We start from the raw sequence: 17733 nt of genomic DNA on the forward strand, positions 1-17733 counted from the left end.
CAACACATATCAAAGCATTTTTTTCTGATCTGAAAATATACTTTCATTTTGAGTTGTACCTGCAGATAATCACCAAACACCTAGATGTACTGATGTAATTCGTTTTCTAAGAGGTATGGCCTACTAAAGGCTGGAGTCCAAGAGTAGCACTTTGTTTCCGTTATGGTTTTAGGGCACATTTGTGTTCCTGTTCATAAATATAATGCATTGTACTTACATTACGTCTTTGCTGTTCTTACAAGCTGCTTTAAATTGTGTAAGACTTGTTTTAGTAGGAGAGAGACATTGAACATGTTAAGTGCTACTGTATCCAAATTCTACATTTAATTATACGACAACAATAAAAACCAGCCACTAAGAAATAATTCAACCCATTATTAAGCAATACATGCATTTAATACCAGTGGAAATGTGCAGGGACTGACCAGAGGTCTGGTTGAGGTGGAAACCCTGGGTATTTATGTGAGGGTCAGGCAGCAGGGGACAGATGCTCGACAAAGGTCATGACAGACAGTGGGTCATAAATATGGGAGACAGGCTGATCTGGCCTATGACAAGGAAAGGGCTGCTGTACTGTAATGGGTGATAAATGTCAGAGCCTCCCACTGCCTCACATGAGCGATTGTTAAACAGCCTCCCTGAGCCTGAGCTGCTAAAGCCTCCAGACAGACTGACAAGCAGTAAAGGAAACATTTACACGGATAGAACGGCTTGTTTGGATGACCCCCTCTTCCTCGCTGTCGCCATAGGCAAAACGAAAGAGGTGATTAATCAGGTGGTTAGCATGTTTGATGGAGAGCAGAGAGGAGAGGGGGTTCCTTGTGCTGAGAGGAGCGACGGGACACAAAGTGAAGAGGAGAGCTCCGCCGCTGTGATTCATCCGAGGTTACTGATCCTCTGAGGAGCCATAATTCTTAAAGTAACGGGCCTTGATTGCAACAATGTCCCCATAGCAACTATTATATTTAATGACTATTATTATGACTGTCATAAAATGGAGACTGGAGCTAGTCTTATTAAAATATATTCTTATGCATTTAATATCTTCAACGATCAAAAACCTGTTTAACTTTTTTAATTCTGCAATTTTGAAAAGGGCAATGAGTAAAAGGCTCAATTTAATACATTTGAAAATTAGGAAGCAAATGAACTTGAAGAGTTTATACAGTATTACTTGTAATGATATGTGTGCTTTGTGAAATTTTGTTTTAATAATGTGTTCTATGTTTAGTGTATTTCATTCATTTATCAGGGACCATGTACAAAATCTTAACCTCATACAAAGAGGAGATTTATACAATAAAAACTAAATGCAATTATGCATCGAAACATACAAATTAAAATCATTTCACCCAATCCTTTAGAACATAAATGATAATATATATTCCCTCTCAGATGCTGTTGCTATTAAACAAAGCTGGGTAACATGTCTTCACGTGGTAAGGTTAACTGGTTTATTCTTCAATAAAATCACAGAAAGATCAGACTTACATTTGGAGACTCTGGGGACTTTCCTCTTCACCTCGTCGCCCCCCGAACCACCGCAGCCGTCCTCATCATCACAGTCGCCGCTGTAGCGTCCATCTGCGTCTCCACTTCCTGTTTCTATCTGGTCCAGTGACCCCAGTTTAGGAATGGACTTCCCTTGCAACAGCTAGTTGTGAAATGAGACACAGAAAATAACACATTTGCAATTAAAATATCGTACTATTTAAAAAAAGTAAACTAGTTTAAATTAGCTTATTTTTTTCTGCTGAATTAAGCAATATACTGTATATCTATATTAAATGTATACCACATCAATATTTACAGCAGGATTAAGTGAACAAGTTCCTTTCCTTGAAAGGACAGTGCAAAATATTTATTCAGAAAATGCAGAAAGAAGCAGGGAAAATGCTAAATAGTTCCTCTTGCTGTTAATTGGTCACAATCCTCTAAGTATTAACTAACTTTGTATCTACTTAATGACTGGATTGCAAATGTCTCATTGCTATACAATTCTGCCGAGATTGTGTATCCCTTATACAAACATAAATAAATCATTTGTTTTGTACATTTTAACAAAAACTTAAATAATTATCCAAAACGTATCTCGATCGCCACCACCTAAACCAAATGAATTAGTATGTGTAACATGAAGCTCATCCTTCCCGTCCGCAGTGGACTGCAGGGCAGTTAAACTTAGTGCTGTATTGATGTGCAGCAGAATCCCAATCAAACACTCTGTGAACTGGATACCAGGGGAAATGCATACGCTAATTGGCTCATTTAAATGCGCATGGCGTAATTGGAAACAAGAGAGAATGCTTTGTGTTGATCAAAAAGGTAGTGTCTATGCTAATTAGTTAGTGGGGCGGCTCACTGCAGGGGAGCAGGTGTCAGGGTGTCGTGTCAGGGGGCTGCCGTGCTGAGCTGGGACACTTCAGTGCTGACGATGAACCTGTCTGCAGTTTCAGCTCCTGCATGTGACAGGTTAAAGGATTGAGAGGATTGTGAGTTTGATCCTTCCACTTTTAATTGGCATGTTTTTTTCCATTTATGTCCACATGTTTAACACGTTAAGTGGAATACTAGGTTTCTATAGTTCCTGAGATTAGCCTGTTCTGGGAGTTTGACTACATTTGAGCCCTGCTCGAGGGCTCACTATGTGGAGTTCAGAAGCTATCCCCTCTGTGCCTTGTTTAACAAAGAAACAGCATCTTGCGATAATTAAGATTGAATATGTGAGACAATACGCTACCCAAGCTTTAAGATTCACTTTCTTATAGTTACCAAGGTCGCAACTGTATTTAGTTTATTCCAAGATAATATAATGCAGAGAATAATGAGAGTTGATTCCTACTAATCTTACACTCCGATCATCAGAGACATGTTCTTACTTAAGTTTATTATCTGCTCATACAAACTGGTTTGTAACACATAAGCTTTGGTAGAATAGGGAGCAACATTAAGGGACAAGGCAAACAATATTCTATATTTCTCTTAGTCAAAGCCTGATAAAGGGAGCAGTGGACCTCCAAGTGTTACATTGTTACACTCTTTGAGGCATTTCTCATTACGATGAATGCAGGAACTATATTTATTTTAACTCCTTCTTACATACTGCTGCCTCATTTAATATTATTTAAGTATTGTTTTCTAAAAGCCACATTATTATAGACAGGCATAGACATTTTGATTAAATAAAATATGTTTATGGTCATGACCCCTTTTCAAAGAATGAGACTCACAGTTTGTTTTAGTATTTTCATGATATATGTTGATCGTAACAAATTGTTGTGGCCAACAGCCTTATTTATGACATTGTCAATTAGAGAATACAACTCAAATGAGAATCAAACTAAAAAACGAGATAAAAGAGTGATAATGATATCTTACCTTCATGAATCAAATTATTTGTTTTACATATCCATTACATTCAGGTGTTAAAAGAAAAAGCTAAACAACTGCTTTTAGTTTATGAAGTCACACACAGATGACATGATTTTCATGAAATAGTAGTAATTCATTAAAACCCTCCGGTATCACTGTGGACGTTTTTGTCCATATGGGTCATTTTTCACTTTTCATTTTGCAATAACTTTGGTTGTGTTGGTGCAAATGGCCTGATTTTTTGTAACAAGGCTATTTTCTCGATATATTTTGGAATTCGAATTTCAATTTTTCAAATCGGTCTTTAATTCACTGTGTAACAAATCGACTACGCAAATTAGTCATTCGAGACAAAAATGTCCACTGCAAAATACTTTGATAAAAACATTATATTAAAAGGTTTTTTTCACAACTTTTTTGGGTTCAATCTTTAAAGCAACTTCCGCCCTAATAGAAAATACCAAAAATGTAATCATTTTCAGGATTTTAACCCTTTAAATGCTATTTTGAAAACATGAAACCGCTGTTTTTTTTCATGATGAAAACAGAGAAAATGAGTTATTTTCCAAAAAATACATATCTGGTGACTGGCTCCTTTTTTTTTTATAACAGTCTTGGATATGTCAAAGATTAGCAGCAAAATTGATTTTTTTGCATTTTTAGTTTTTGCACAAAATCAGATGGCACAAAAAAGTTACATATTAGTCATTCGGGACAAAAATGTCCACTTCGAAAAACTGCTCTAAAAATGACAACACATTAATATTTTTTTAAACTTTTTGGGGTAAAATCTTTCAATCAAACTTCAGTCCTGATCAAAAATACCAAATGTTAAATTATGTTCAGGATTTTAACCCTTGAACTGCCAGTTTGAAAACATGAATTTGTGTTTTCTATGAAAAACATGCACAAAAAGGCAGTTATTTCCATTAATAAATATTGTTGGGGAGGTCGGCTTTTTTTTTTTTTATCACAGTCTTGGATATGTCAAAGATTAGCAAAAACATTTATTTTGGTGGATTATTAGTTTTTGCACAGAATCAGATTAAACAAAAAACTCACACATTAGCCACTCGTGTCCCATCCACATCTTTTGATCTCTCCGCCATACCGGTATAAAACCATGCATTTTGTAATGTCAGGGTTTTATATTGGAGGAAAATAGTTCAATTTGTCCTTTTTAATCTGACACTTGAACCCTCGCCTCTCGTCCAGTTCGAGAGTGGCCTGTGGTTCTGGGTCCACCCCTGGCTCTAGTGCGGAACTGGAGTAGAACCTTTTGTTTTGAGTTATTCGGTTTAGTTGTCTACATTAATCTATGGTCTAGAGCTGAAGAAGAAAGAACAAATTGAGAATTAAACTATTAGTCTAAGCGGTACCGCACCTCGGTCTACCTCGAGGACCGGTGTCACACGTTCTGGCTCCCTTCAAAGCGTAAGTAACGTGAGCGGTCAGTGACGTGGACCAAGTTCCATACATGATGTGTAACCTCTACTATACTCTCATTGAAATTTTCACGTTAATTTACGATAACACTTTACCATCTTTTTGTGTGAAAATGAGACGTCGAGATTCCGTATGTATATAAACGTGAAAAAAGTTTTAACGGGTAAGATTTTTGAGTTCATAATAATACGGGGATAAATCTTAGGTACGATTATCCACCTATTTGTAAACAGAAACAGTAAATAAAATTTCATAAAATCAAGTCAATCAAAAAAACAAACAGTAATTCACCATTATATAAACGGTTTGTCATTCTACGGCTTCTCTTACTAGTTTCATCTGACTACAGAACTCCTGAAAACCGTGTCCTTCCGTTACGTAACGGTCACCATTTCCAAAAACACACAGTAGATATATCTAATAGAGAGAATTGGGAGAGGAAAGTCCCCCGGCCCAGGACTCCGGGTGTCCCCCCCGAGGCACGTCAGACCACACACTCCGTCATGCAGTATATATATATATTGTCTAATTACTGTTCCATGATTCTCTCTGGTACCGTTTTTCAGAAACACAGTACTTGTTTTATGTTTGTGTAATTCATATTTTTTTTCCCTCCTTTGTTCTTGTGGAATGTGTACTTATGTTGTTAGGGAGTCGGTTTTTGTCCTCGCTCAGGAGGACGGACATGAGACGACTGAGGGACAGGAGACCTCCGACATCGGTCGTGGAGATATAGGTAGAGCGGGGAGATTGAGAGTAGGAAAGAGCTGGGCTGTCGGTCGGCACCCCAGTAGGAGGTGACGTTTCCCATTCGTTTGATTTATATCATATATGTTTCAAGTAAAATTTTAGATTTTTGTGTTCTCCTCTACATTTACACACTAAATAGCCAAAAAATGTCCCCCACTATGGGTCTCACGTGTAAATGCTCCGACCAGGGACTTTCTCGGCCATGGAAATACCTCACGGCGTAAAATTGAGAGGCCCCTCCGGTGTGTTTACCATATCCGATTTGAGGATTAGAAAGTAAGTTCACATAGACACGTGGCTGTGTTAGTGTAGACGTATACTACCAATTATGGGAAGAATTTGGTATCCGTACAAACATTAAACTTAAAATAAATAAATCAAGTAAATAAATTGTCCCTGTCACGTGTAACCTGCTTTATAAAAGACATTTACACGGTCTCAATCGGTTCTCCCGATAAAAAGTAGACATCAGGACCTGTCTAAAATTTTCAGTTGGATTTTGTGTAAAGTAAAATTTGTTCATTTATGTGTTATGTAAATTTTGTACGTTGTATGTAATGACCCTTATGGAAATGTATTTTGGTTAAATTTTATGTCTGTAATTTTGTTTTGTTTTCTTGTACAATTTTGTGTCCGTCACCTAACGCATTCCTCGTCTTCTAACCCAGTCCCAACCGTCTCGACTAAGGAGTGATTGGTATAAACTCAAAACTCAAATTTATTTTTACTTACACCAGGGACCGGAGACTAACCTCTACCCTAACTAAAGGTAACGACTCGTCGAAATTCGTCTTTTACTTCTGACTGACTTTCTTGAAAACATTATAACGCACGCTACGGTTGAAGTGAAGGACTAACAAAGGACAAACGTCCCACGAACCGAAAGGACGGTTTCTTTCCTCACATCTGCACGGCACTACCCAACTCTAGCGACATCACTGACCGACGAGTGTTCTGGTGGTATCTCGGCCACCGGAAGTCTCACGGTGCCCAGTTCCACTCTGTTGATGTGGCGTCACCTAATTGTGACGTATGAAAGGGAGGGGAGGACGCACCCAACAAAGAATATTTACCAATAACGAATTTCACTATCTTACATACTGATTGAGATACACACAGACAAAGCCAGACGTCTTTCTCAAAAAAGGTCTACTACACACTGTGGTCTACTGTCGGCTACGACAACCCTTCGGTCGAGCACTGGCGGAGACGACCGACAGACCTAGTTACCGGTTGTGTCCTGGTCTAGTCGGTCGGATTCGGGTTTTCTGTACTGGGTCCCACTCCTGTTGTCTGAATGTCATATTTTGGGTACAGGGGAACAGATTGTTCAGGAAGAGATGTACCACCTTCTGCGGAATAGTTACACACCCAAAGGATAAACGTGACTGACTACAGCGTCATCGAGTGTCAAATTACTTTATGTAGTCGGTTTGAGTGATAAATGATGGACCTCCTCTTCTGAACTACTGATGTTCTGTCTTTCATACCTCCACATCCAGTCGAACGTTACATCTGATAGATTGACTCGAAACTTTAGTAGGATAGGTAAGATTCGTAGCTAGTTTAAGTCTAGATGTAGACATATGGCCTATTCTTTGTACTTTGTCAGAGTTTATCTCTTGTTCTTGCGGTCCTCGTCGAATGACATCAGGAAGAGTATTAGTGTGTGGTTAGTTAGTGTTAGTGGTGATTCGATATTCCCTCATCTTGTACATAATTCAGAGCATAGTCAAGCTACCTCGATAGCGTTTAACAGGTAAGCTCTGTTTTTCCTTTGTATACTGCTTTATGATGCTGACGGATTGGTTTAGATGTCATACTATGACTGAGACAGTGTGTAGGTATGGTTTGTGTGGATGTAGTATGAATCAAAGTATGTACATAAGGTTACCTGTGACAGTGTGTCTGTGTGTGTAATATGTTGTCGCGTTTCTTTGGTTCTTTAGTGTGTCGTACATTAGTTACCATCGTTTACAGTGTGTAGACGANNCGCAAATTCATGTTTTCAAACTGGCAGTTCAAGGGTTAAAATCCTGAACATAATTTAACATTTGGTATTTTTGATCAGGGCTGAAGTTGATTGAAAGATTTAACTCCAAAAAGTATAAAAAAATATTAATCTGTTGTCATTTTAGAGTAGTTTTTGGAAGTGGACATTTTTGTCCCGAATGACTAATATGTAACTTTTTTGTGCAATCTGATTTTGTGCAAAAACTAAAAATGCAAAAAATCCATCTTGTTGCTAATCTTTGACATATCCAAGACTGTTATAAAAAAAAAAAGAGCCAGTCACCAGATATGTATTTTTTGGAAAATAACTAATTTTCTCTGTTTTCATCATGAAAAAAAACAGCGGTTTAATGTATTCAAAATGGCATTTAAAGGGTTAAAATCCTGAAAATGATTACATTTCTGGTATTTTCTATTAGGGCGGAAGTTGCTTTAAAGATTGAACCCAAAAAAGTTGTGAAAAAAACCTTTTAATATAATGTTTTTATCAAAGTCTTTTGCAGTGGACATTTTTGTCTCGAATGACTAATTTGCGTAGTCCAATCGAATGATACCGGAGGGTAAGGCCGTGTTAGCTAATGATATTTCAAAGCTAAATCAATGTGTTCTAAAATGGTTCTAAAGCTGAGGAGACACCGGTCATGTTTGAGCAGGTCTGTCAATCAGCCAGCTTCTTTATTCTCTTACTGTTCAAGGCCAGGGCAGTAACAGCTCTGTGTTTGATTGTATTGAACAGCTGTACTGCTCTTTCTGACACATAATAAAACAAGTCTGAATGGCCTAACGGTGTTATTAGCCTCTCTTGTGTGAGTGACACGTGGCTTTCTCTATTGCGGGCTGTGAGAATGGTGCTCTGATTTCATTCAATTCATCTTCAGATGAGAAGACACCCTTGGGCAGGCTGTTACTGCAGTGTGTGGCGATTTGAAAAGGAATCAAATTACTCTCTTAGCCAAAAAACTGACCACATACTAATAAACGGTACTTTGCACTTGCAATGCATTTTCTGAAAAAGGAGATTCCAGACTAATTGGCAATTCTCTTTTGAAATTGCTACACCAATTAAGAGCTTACACAAGAGATAATGATGAGCAACACCTTTTATACAAAATACAAGCTCATGGTCAATTAGAATTTAACGGAATTGTATCCTTTGATGTACTATGTACAGGGCTAGTGAGAATAAAACACATTTTCAGATTAATTTACGAGCTCTTTATTCAGTAACACTTGCATTCATAATTGTACAAGTGTTACAATTACTAACCTGAACTTGAAGAGAAAACCAAGCCTTTATTTGAGAAGAAGAGGGAGATAATTCCACCCATAATTTGGTTCATGTAATTGGAGCAATGCAACACATGGAGATAAATGAAATTAACCTAAACACATACAAGCGCTGACCTTCAGAAATAAATAACACCAGTTAATAACTGAGCACTTAAGTAATTAAATTGTATTTATGGCTCAGTGAAGTCATTATTTTAACCTACTTTCTGAGTGTCCTCTTATTCTAAAAGTCCTCCTGAAATGACTGAAAGTATAAGTAAAAAAAAAATGAAAAAAGGTTGTTTAACTTATAGCGCCGTTGATCTAACTTTTTTGCAAATTAAAGAAAATACAATATTGATATCCATGGGAAGAACACTATTGACAATAGAGAACATAGACCAGCGATGGCTACAAGAGGCTAGGAGTTGTAGTGGTAAGAATTACAAAAGGGAGTTGGGGAGCAACCAATAAATGCAAAAATGATTTGAGTTTCATGTGGATGTCTCTGACTCCCTGCCCCTCACTCACACTCTGTATATTTGACTAACATCACTTAATCATGGCCTTGTATATTTACATGCAAACTCTGATCCTCACCTTGAAAAAAGCCCTGTGGCCACCTGAGATATTTTATACATATTCAATCCACCACTGCACTGTAGACCTAACAAACTTCTTCATTTCTTTCTCAGGAAATCACAACAAAGATTCAGCATGGTCTCTGAAGCTTGGCTTAACTTGCATCATCGCACCATAGAGAGTATATTCTGACAAGCTGCATCACTATGCTTTGGAAGTTTTGACTGCACAGGACTGGAAACAGCAGCAAAACCCTGTAAAGCAGCATCAGGAAAGTACTGGCACAGCTATGATATCTTCATTACCTGCCGTAAAAGGAAGGCCCAAAGCAGCATCAAGGACACCAGTCATCCAGCCCACACACTATGTTCCCTCCAGCCATCTGGAAAACGCTACCAGGGCATTAAATCACGCACCTCCCGTTTCAGAGACAGTTCCTTCCCACAGGTAGTCAGAATAATGAATACCCACACACATAAATATGCACACACACCCAGACACTAAAGCTGTGCCTATAATGTGGATGGCTCTACTTTTATTGGGTTTTTTTCTCAGGTATTACTTGGTTATACTATCCATTGTGTTTTTTATTTCTTTTCCAAGGCTGAGAGTGCCACAGAGCAACTATTTTCTTTATTTATTATCGCAGGGGATCTTAATATTGGTATCTGCCTCTGGAATAAACAAACTCAATCAGAATGAAAATATAAGAGTAATTCAACTCTACACGGTGTATTTTGGGCTGTACATGTCATTCATCAAGATAGATACATTAAACATAATAAACTCTTTTGAAACATAATTTCAAAAAAATATATATTGAAGGAAAGAAAGTGGCTCTCGTTTTATTGCACTCTAATGCTTGAACATTTTTACACTACACTTTTGACCTCGAGCCATTAGGGTTTGTATTTCATCTGCCTCTACAGTAATTGGACATGGTGGTCATGTTACTAATTTAAAAAAGGCATTATCACCATATTTATCCTATCTAGACAACTATTCTACACCACAGACGAAAGGAAGGTCTACTCCAAAGACAAAGTACTCAAAGTGTTATATTAACCATCTGCGAGTGTTAACAGCTAATTATAAAAAACAGATTTTGTAGAGAGAGCATATCCTAGAGAGGTACAAGGTGTCATCTGGCAAAGTATATCACACCTTCAGAGATCCACAACATGAATAAAGCTGTGTGTGGATTTCAAAGTGAATTTGTATTCTCTTTGAACACTTTACCGTCTGTAAATAGAGGGTGTTACAATGATCATATTTGCCTGTCGGAGGAGAAAAGTGTTAGGATGTACAGTAAGTCGGTTCTTGGGACAAACAATGTCATTCTCCCTCCCTGCAGTAGCAGCACTGGCAGGCTGTGGATCCAGAGCAGCAGCAGGCAGGTCAGTGAGTGAGCAGTCGGGGGAGAAATTACTATATAATGTGATTTCAAGAATAATACTATAACTCAAATTAACTCTCTGTCTCATGGCTCCACAATTGTATAACAATGAATTAATGTAAAGCCTATAACTTATTCCTCTGTGCATCATTGTCGTCTTAAAAACATAGCAATGAGCTCCGACTTTGCACCTGGTGACATGTTCCTTCATTGAAGAGATTTCAAATGATGTATTACTCTAATGTAATTTTGTATTATTGTAGAACTTAAATGCTGCAACTCATGGCTAATTACACAGAGGATTATGCTGCTGTTTCTCAAACTGGTTTGTAATCTCTGATAAGCAAATGCAACAATTTAAGATAAAGTTGTTATCTACAGGTATGCAGCTTAGCTGGATTTGTATTTGAATATTTTTATTTTCTGGCCTTATGGACATAATGAATGCGTTTTGGCTAAAAACTAATTATTATGCTGCAGGTTTTGGGATTTGTCTCCAATTAAGACTCAGCTCTGACTGAACAGATTCCTGCTGGATACCAACATGAATTAGTCGAACAAACTGAATTTGTAAGTAATGCTTAGCGGTCGTGGTGTGTTGAATATTAAATATTAAGGGTGATGGTTATATTCAATCAATATTACTTTTCTTCTTAACTGGACTTTATCACAGTCAAATGTTATGAAGCGGTATGGCCATTTAGGTGCAGAACAAATAAAATGTGAATATGTTCTCAGTGTTAATCCTTTAGACTTAGAGGAGAGGGGATATGAATAATTCAAAAGCAAAACTGCTGGTCAACCACCACATCAATGACTGGTAAATAATTCAGGCTGCAGAAGGGGTGAGGAGCTGCTTGCTCCTGATTTTGATTGAGAGACACAGGGACAGGGCCTACTTATAGATTCTTGATGGGTTTTACCACATCAAGAAGAGAGGACAGGCAAAGAGGAGAACAGCCAACAAATAATTCATAGGAAAGAGCTGCTGATGAGCAAGATGATGAAATCTAGAGTTTGTACACTCAGATTGCATGATGAATTTGTCAATAGCAGCACCGCTGTTTTGTGTTTTCTGCAGCCTCTGCTGTGGAATAGTAATGGGACATTTCCATTTGGTTCTCGGGAAACTGGGAGCGGTGTCTGCACTTGAGTTAGTCAAGGTCAGGGGCAAATAAATGAAAATAGTAAAAAAAACATCTCTGATATGTAGATGAAAAACATGAAAACAAACATTCGCATGGACACATCCTTCTTATCCTGATAAAAATGCAAAACAGTTGAGCCTTCAGACGTAATACAAATTCACCTTCTGCCTTCATCCATACAATACCTCAGTATACACTTTCTCTCCATGCATCCAAATAGGCAACCTGCTTTTCATGCACACATGCACTTTAAGGTAAGTTTCATCATATTAATGAGGTGCACCTATACCATAGTGATTTATAGAAGTAATATAATGTGTGGTGTATACGCAGCTGTGCACAAGGTCACTCATGTGCACGATTGAATGAGTGTGTGCACTGGTATATGTAATTGATATGTTTTCCGGTCATAAAACACACACACACAAAAACAAATCAGAATCACATACACACACACACACTCTACTACCTCCCCTTGCATCAAATATTCATCTGTTTCACATAAATGCAATAAATTCAATTTCAAATAATCACCATTCAACAAAGGATGCATTTTAAAACTGAACATGACCCACATGACCCCAAGCCCAGTTTCCATCTTAAACCGCCAAAGAGTTGGTGAATAACATGATTACTATTTCCGGTCGTGTATTCTGTTCAACTTGCCTCACGAGATGTCTGAACCTTAAACACGGCAGAGCAATACATTGTGAGGGTAGAAAATGGGTGCTAAATTACAATTCAGGTCACAAGTTGACAATTGTGCCGCGCTTCACCGGCTAATGAGATGCCAATCAGAACTATTTGCAAATCAAGTCCCAATGAGATGATAATGCAAAGTAGACTCAAGGACTGCACACTCAAGCTGTTGAATGAATAATACCAGATGTGCAACATAAAGATTTAGACTCAACCAACCTTGCTCTATGTCGACTTCTAGTCTGAAAACATACAATTTAAAAACGTTTTCAGACTCTAAAGGGACAGTACATTTCACATGCAACATTTTAGATGTCATGTTGATTAATTAGCCAGGCATGCTTCAGAAAGCCTGTGCACCGCAGCGTGAGTGTGATACTTACGACAGCAGGGTTTCTCTGTATAAGGCGCTCTTAACGCTTGATTAGGTGTTTTGTTGGAATAAAAATAGGTCGCCCATCATTGCCTTCTAAAACACACCAAATGACTTTGATATTTTGGGGGATAATAAAACTTTGATGTAAAAAATAAATATCGTGGTCACAGTTAACAACAAACAAGGTACTAATGAGACACTGAAATACCATCCCAGGAGTCCATTTTGAGTAGCAGATTATGTGTTTAAGGCTTATCACCAGAAACTGCACCACAGTTTCTATTAATCACACAGGATTAAACAGCTCTGAAAAGTAATCACGATGGAAACTTTTTCATTTTTTGCACGTGTGAATATATTTGATTTGAAAAGACTTTGCATTTTCTGTGGATTTTGTCAACCATTATTGGATGAATCATCATTACAGTATATTTGTAACAGATCCATGGTTCCCCGAGGATGAACACACTAAACTAATAAGACGAACATGGATACCACTTTAGTTGTCGAACATCAGAATGTTAACGCTGTCTTTGCGACCATGTGAGCTGCTGATATAACCATTCATTTATAATTATTTCTCAAAATTAGCTTCCATCAGGAAAAATAGGCCTACAGACAGACCCTAGTGATTATATTAGATGGGAGTCTGTTTATTTTTGGAATGTACCAGATGCTCTAGCCATTCCTTTTGCTACCTGGCTTGATCTGATCTGTGTAACGCCCTGCAGCTTAATCAAAAATAGACTAGTAGGCATGTAATATTAGCAGAGCAGAGAGTGACTTCTAGGACGCTTCTGCAACTCGTTACCTCGCATTTTGTGGAATCACAAATGTTTTCTGGAAAGGTCACAACGCCAGCCTGTGGCGTGGTTGGAACTTAGCGTAGAGGAATAAAGGCCTTTGACTATTTATTTTCCTCCACAGCCATCTATTACCAATCTCATAGGGCTTACATGTTGTGAGTTTTACCAAATATCAATAATGACTGGTCAAAGCCCCCTCCTAGCATTACAGATGCACTGTGGGCATTTAGTGCTTTGGTAAACAAATCGTCAAACCGCTGCTTTAGTAACGGCGGATCACTGTTCAGTGTGGGTTGAATCAGGGATCGCGTAGGTTTTTTGTGTACGCTACAAATATCTTGTGTCTGGTGTGACTTTGGGCTGATAATTTTAACAGCACTAAAACACATCACACAAATGATGCCTTTGCTACTGATAGTCATTATAGGCTCCACAACGATAGCATTTCTATTACCTCAAAAGCTTTCGATGTCAACTGAGGGACAGACGGATGGAAAACATGTTTAAAAAGCGTATCTCAGTGAGGTCACGACAAATTCTAAATTGCTTTTGAATACTGTCTGATTTAATTCGCAAGAGTGATTGTGAGAAAACATTTTAGCAAAAATGAGTGCTTATGTTACTGACGTGAGGCTTACAAGGAGCGTAACAAAGCACTTCCCTTTGGAAATCATTTTGACCTTGTGATGGAGTAAAACTTAGCTTGAGTGTACAAGAGATGCTGCTAAGATTAATTATTTGATATTTCTATCTTGGCTTCCCTGGAAACCCAGACAAAACAGAGAAAGAGCTTTCATGATGGAACAACTCATTGAGTGACTACATACCTAACATACAAGGTTCACCATCTCTACTCTGAACCGGGACAGTGTTTTTAGTTGTTAGCACCTCATGTGGTGGAGACAGTGCTGGAGCCAATCATGAGGATTTGCCAAACATCTCTTGTGCAAAAGGGCAAATGTTGGATTTGAAAGAGATTTTCACTCATCAAACCAACATTTTTGAGAGCTTTATTTAAATGTTTTAACTGCTTTTTGAACACTACTGAAGACACCATCACAGCTCAAAACTTGTGGACATCATTTTCAATTGGACGCATTAAGAGTCAACACGCAAAGTGAAGGAAAAATAATAGAATACTATTTTGATCTGGTTAGTAGCGTCCAGATTGATTCTTACATACTTAGAGATTGTCATTATATTCTAAAGAGTTAAACTTGTGTTGGTTTTTCAAGTGATTTTAGAATTATTTTCTGACCTAAAGAATTGTACGTTTTCAAAGATTCTTGTTGTTAGCTGTATTTACAACACATAACACATGCACTAAGTGGCATGTGTTTAAATGATAAACAAAACAAATGTGGTGCCTTATATTGTGTTTAATTAACACCAACACTGTTAATACCCCATACATATTTTCTGGATTCTATTCTATTTATTTATTGTTTCTAACAATGGTTGATATACTTGTACCAGCATTGCTGAAGAGTGGGTGAAATATTAAGCTTTGTTTGTGTCGTTGAACCCGAAGACACAATATGCTGGATGTTCGAAAATTTCAGTGGTTTTATACAGCTGACGTGAAACTTATGATGCTATTAATGTCTACATACTCATGCTAACATATGTTTTAAATAGCTGAATGAATGTTAGGAATCTATAAAGAACATAGTATCTTAGAAGATAGCTTGTGTTAGTGTGTGAACTTATTTTACAATTCATTACATTTAGCCAGATTTTGCAACACTGATCTATTACCATAATCACCATCTCAGGTTAGAGCGCCATGTGTACAATTTATAGTATTTTATATTTATATAGTCCAATTAACTCTGAAAGGAACATGAATGTGTGACCCACGTTCCATCCAATCAATCCAATAGTTATTGGGGCACTAGAGGAAATGTCAGAGGATCACCAAAGTTCGAAGGACATTTGGGAACCATGCATGACTGATTTTTTTTTTTGACTGCTGGTGGTGCTAGATGGAAAGCCATTGTTCAAAGCCTAATATCTGTGAAAAGGCCAAAGCCATCCATAGATTTTTAAATATTTCAGTCGGTATCAAAGTAGTGGAACGACCGACCAATCAACCAACCGACCAACCAACTGATGCAGCTACACTTATTGTCGGACTAGCTTACTGAGGGGTGGGATCATGACAGAAGACACTCAACATATTGGTGAGAAAAATAACATGTTAAGGTTGCATTATCTTTGTTTTTGTCAAGCAAGATCTTTAAATGGGAATAAATGTTTTTGTTTGAAAATAAATGATTCATTTGCTCAGCAAAGACTACTGTGGGGGGGCTGAAAGCAGAATATGAATCCAAAAACAAGGCAAAAACTAAACTCACATATACATTTCTTTGCTAAAGTATGGCGTACACACACTCACTTCTTCACACACTGGATGTGTGATAAATGATAATGAGTAACATATCAGGTATTGAGCCCAAGTGTCACTTTTCATCACTGTTGCATTAACGAGTCTCCACTGAGTTGTTTTATAACGTGTCAGGAACATTTCTGATTTAGTTATAAATAGAGTTTCAAGAAAGGAAAGAAGAAAAGTAAGAAGACGAGAAAGACACAAAGATAAGATAACACAAACAAAATGTTTACTTAATTCAACTGATTAGTAACTGACCATATTTACCTGTTGTTTTGATGTCTTTATGTTTACAAACCTCTAACAGTGAACATTAGGAAATATAGTTACACTCTGTGAATTACTTGCTTTGAGAGGATAGCAAATGATTACATTGTACAATCTTTGCCAATCTAATGAATATAATCTGTGTTATGGTATTAACAGAAAACGATGCGCTGCAGATTAAAATGTCTAAATATTCAATGTTGTAAATATGTCTTTGTACATGTAAAAATTCACAAACGGAGGGAGAGACATACAAAATGAATGTCAACAAGGCAGATCAGGCGCTCTGAATGGTTATGATATACAGTGGGGCAAAAAAGTATTTAGTCAGCCACCAATTGTGCAAGTTCAAGGCCTGTAATTTTCATCCTAGGTATACCTCAACTATGAGAGACAAAATGAGAAAATAAAATTGATGAAAATGATTTTTAAAGACTTTATTTGCAAATGATGGTGGAAAATAAGTATTTGGTCACCTACAAACAAACAAGATTTCTGGCTCTCAAAGACCTGTAACTTCTTCTTTAAGAGCCTCGTCTGTCCTCCACTTGTTAACTGTATTAATGGCACCTGTTTGAACTCGTTATCAGTATAAAAGACACCTGTCCACAACCTCAAACAGTCACACTCCAAACTCCACTTGGCCAAGACCAAAGAGCTGTCAAAGGACACCAGAAACAAGATTGTAGACCTGCACCAGGCTGGGAAGACTGAATCTGCAATAGGTAAGCAGCTTGGTGTGAAGAAATCAACTGTGGGAGCAATTATTAGAAAATGGAAGACATACAAGACCACTGATAATCTCCCTCGATCTGGGGCTCCGCGCAAGATCTCACCCCGTGGGGTCAAAATGATCACAAGAACGGTGAGCAAAAGAGAAATACTTAGGTAAGGAGGCAACGGGCCCGCACACAAACCCTAGTAACATACGACTTTTCTGGGTTCGTGGAAAAGAGAGTTACGGGAACCGACTACCTTCCTCCCAATTAGTGATTTAGAGGAGATAGAGATAAACCAAAGTGTGACTGTATACTGTAAGAGGTTAGGAGGAAGACTATATGATGTAGAGAGATGTTGAAGTCTGCCGGACCTGTACATGACCGATCGCCCCTGTGGAGACCGGACGTCCTAAACTCGGGACAGCCGCATCACACAATGACTACATCGGAAACAAATGAAACCAGGTCGAGAGACGTCAGTACTGATCCAGGGGCAAC

General features: G+C 37.9%; 1 protein-coding gene across 1 annotated transcript in view; it reads right to left on the bottom strand.

Moving 5' to 3' along the window:
• Positions 1-1432: 1432 nt before the first annotated feature.
• gpc5a (glypican 5a) overlaps positions 1433-17733 on the bottom strand; it is a 92449-nt gene continuing 76148 nt past the window's right edge. Inside the window, exon 8 of the mRNA XM_010786792.1 lies at positions 1433-1654. Within this exon, the coding sequence (XP_010785094.1) occupies positions 1433-1654 (222 nt within the window). The remainder of the gene's footprint in view (positions 1655-17733) is intronic.

The sequence above is a fragment of the Notothenia coriiceps genome, unplaced genomic scaffold (assembly GCF_000735185.1).
Source record: "Notothenia coriiceps isolate Sejong01 unplaced genomic scaffold, NC01 NC01_scaffold00001080, whole genome shotgun sequence".
Classification (NCBI taxonomy): Eukaryota; Metazoa; Chordata; class Actinopteri; order Perciformes; family Nototheniidae; genus Notothenia; species Notothenia coriiceps.